The sequence below is a fragment of the Macrobrachium nipponense genome, chromosome 13 (assembly GCF_015104395.2).
Source record: "Macrobrachium nipponense isolate FS-2020 chromosome 13, ASM1510439v2, whole genome shotgun sequence".
Taxonomy (NCBI): domain Eukaryota; kingdom Metazoa; phylum Arthropoda; class Malacostraca; order Decapoda; family Palaemonidae; genus Macrobrachium; species Macrobrachium nipponense.
In genome coordinates this window covers 96,526,363-96,529,625 of record NC_087206.1, presented here as the reverse complement: position 1 = coordinate 96,529,625, position 3,263 = coordinate 96,526,363, and the positions used below count along the sequence as shown (strand labels likewise).

Here is a 3,263-nt window from a genome sequence, read left to right as displayed (position 1 = left end):
TTACAAAATGGTCACATATTCAGTGCACAAAGAAAAATCAAATTGTCGTGGTTGGTTAGTTGTTTGCTTCTCACCTAGGTAGTCGCGGGTTCAATTCTCGGCCATTCCATTAAGGAGTGAGAGATGTGTATTTCTAGTGATAGGAGTTCACTCTCGACGTGGTTCGGAAGTCACGTAAAGCCATTGGTCCCGTTGCTGAATAACCACTGGCTCCATGCAACATAAAAACACCATACAAACAAACAAAAACTAAAGAGAAATCAAATTGTACATAATTGAAAAATCACAAAATGTAGTTTTTACGCCAACTCGGAGGATTTATTTTCCTCGTCCCTCTTCTAGATTGGCGGTCAGCACACGAGTCAGCGTGGAAAAGTGAACGAGTAAGTGGGGAATCCTGCACTCTTATTTCCCGAAGATGTTTTCTGTTTATCGTTGATATTCTTCCACTACCATCTAGTTTTATGACATATTGGCGGTCTCCTTTCATTTCAATGACTTTTGCAATACGATCCCAGGCCTTAGAGACAACATTTTGCACTGCTACTGTGGTACCCGTTTGCAAGGGGCGGAGTCTCTTTGCACTAGAATCATGACGGAACTTGACATTTCTCAAGTGTCTACCCATCTTCTCCTCTCTGTCTATCATAATGTCTGCCCACTGCTCTGTTATCTTATGATAGCTTTTAATCATGGGGACTGAGTCTCTGAGTTGTCGTCCCATGGCTAACTGTGCCGGCGATTTATCGATGTCTCTTAGGGGCATATTTCTGTATTGCAAAATGGCTCTTGCAAAACTATCTGTGTCGAGGCTTCCGTCCCTTCTTGTGTTATCTTGAATGGTTCTTTTTGCTGTACGTACTGCTGCCTCTGCCCTCCCGTTAGATTGGGGGTAATGGGCTGAGGATATTCTCATCCTAACGGACCATTTCTGTAGGAAGCTAGCCATTTCAGTGCTTACCAAATTGGTGCCACCATTGAGGGAGATTTCTTCCGGGGCACCCCACTGCATGAAGTATCGTCGGAAGAGTGGGATCAACTTAGCAGAAGTAGCACCACTTGGAAAGAAGGCAACCAGTAAGGCTATCTGCATATGCCAGATATTGTTTTCCACATATTTGAAACATATCCGTGACCGTCTGTTGAAAAGGATATTCAGGGGGTGGGGTAGGCAATAGCGGTTCCTTTTGTTGGGATGGCGCGATGACGTCACATGTTCTGCACTGCCAGCATCCTCTTGAGTTTCAGTTGACCCTCCATCCCAGGCCAATACACAGCCTGTTGTGCCTTACGAATCATTGAATCGGAACTTTGGTGGCCTGAGTGTAGGTTAGAGACAACTCGGTCTCGTAGTGACATAGGTATTACTAGTCGTATGTGCCCTTCATCATATGAATACACCACCAGTTCGTCCACGATGCCAAGTCGGTCTCGTACGTTAAAATACGGCTTTATGCTGGAGTCTACTAAATTTCTTGATACCGGCCAAGAACCTGCGGCTACCATACTCTTTAGCAGCTGATATTCCACATCGCTTTCAGCAGCTTTTTTAACAGAATTCCAGTCGAGGGTTATGACGTCATCACTCAGCGACGTGATCAATGCTGCAACGCACGAACTCCCAACCTCCTCCCCCATCTCACTGCCACTCGCATTTATTGGGCTTCTGATTACTGGGTATCTTGAAAGAGTATCGGCTGCTGAGTTTTTCTTCCCAGGAATGTATTTCACCGTGAAACTGTATTGTAATGTGTTTTCCTTTAATCGAAGCAAACGAGGATTTGCAATGTCTTTCAATTCTCTATCACCAAACACTTTGACCAGCGGACGGTGGTCAGGTCAGTAACAAGGATAATATTGTGGACATCCCAGTAGGAATAATCTAGCTTTCTGAAAGCACCATACCACTGCAGCAGCCCCTCCTTCACCGACTGCATAATTGATTTCTGCCGAGGTTAAATGTCTACTTCCACAGAGGACAAGCTTCCACCCCCTTTGCAACAAAATGGGACTTTATCCTCTTTGCAACTACAATGTTCTTTTAACACCAGAAATCCCATCCTACTCACTGCGCCATGTAAGCAGGTTAGGTATACTCAAACACGAGCAATATGCAATAGCTGTATATTCACGCAATCCAATACATGATGAGCAGCAGTGTACGTGACAATGTTGAGGACACGCTTACTCCAGCGAGACTGCCCCAGACTCAATTTCTCTCGCCTTAAACACATTTTGGCGGGAATACAAGTAACTTTCATATGCATCATGTGGAAACATCCTACACATCACCAAGCATGTTTTGCTCAAATGTCATGAATACTTCAAAGGAAACTTATTTTGAGTATGGGTAGTAAATGCATAAAATAAAAACAAACGTTATCCCCGGTTTAATGTACCCTGCCAAATGCTTCTCAACTGGATTATTTAAAAATGACCTCAGAACGACTATATACTCCCTCTAGAAGAAGGAAGTAAATATGTAACTCGGAGCAAGAAATTCCAGTTCTTATAACTAATGGTGAAATTACGTGAATATGATGACAAAGAATTGTGTAAAATAATGGGAATAAGAGCATGAGATAAAATTATATTTCTTCGGCTAATTGTTATCAGACCAGTAGGAGACAAGAGAGTATGTAAAAAAAAAAAAAAAACCCGGGTACTTATTTCTACTATTTTAGATTCGTTTTTCAGCGATGGAGTTATTTTTGTTAGGCCTTAGGTGTCCCTCCCTCACAGGCTTAGTTAAACTGTCAGTGGATTTTTGCGAGCTAGTTTGACGGCATATGGACTAACTGGCAACTGACATGATTTCCTAAAAACAAGTGCGGAGTGGTTGACACTTTGCGGACTGCAATCAAGTTATCAGCTGGAGGTCCTTCGTTGCATGGAGGGGTCATCTGTCTCTCCAGTCGACATCACGGGCATACGAGGGTTTTAGCTCGAATTCATGAAACTTTATAGGACACACCTCTCAACCACCCGTGGAAAATAAAATCTCATCACTAAACAGAGGTAAAGAATTACATACGAAGTTTTAGTTATATTTATTATACATAAAAATAAAAGGTGGGGATACGTTAGCTACAAAGGACGCAGTAATATATATTCAAATAAATGTTCAACGCCAAGAACTCAGGCGCTGACACTGAAGACGAATCTCACCCATCCTTATGGTAATTTGATGCACTTTTGTTCCTTGAGGACTATGAAACTCAAACAGATTAGGTAATATATGTGGAAAGTCGCAAGTTAGCCAT

General features: G+C 42.5%; 1 protein-coding gene across 1 annotated transcript; it reads right to left on the bottom strand.

Annotated features, from left to right (window-relative positions):
• Positions 1–283: 283 nt before the first annotated feature.
• On the bottom strand, positions 284–1,093 carry LOC135225397 (uncharacterized). Its single transcript, XM_064264734.1, has one exon. The coding sequence runs from the start codon at positions 1,091–1,093 to the stop codon at positions 284–286; it is 810 nt and encodes a 269-aa protein (XP_064120804.1).
• Between the last annotated feature and the right edge of the window lie 2,170 nt (positions 1,094–3,263).

Excerpts from the sequence above, each read along its gene's own strand:
- LOC135225397 (XM_064264734.1), bottom strand. The coding sequence starts at position 1,093 with ATGCAGATAGCCTTACTGGTTGCCTTCTTTCCAAGTGGTGCTACTTCT.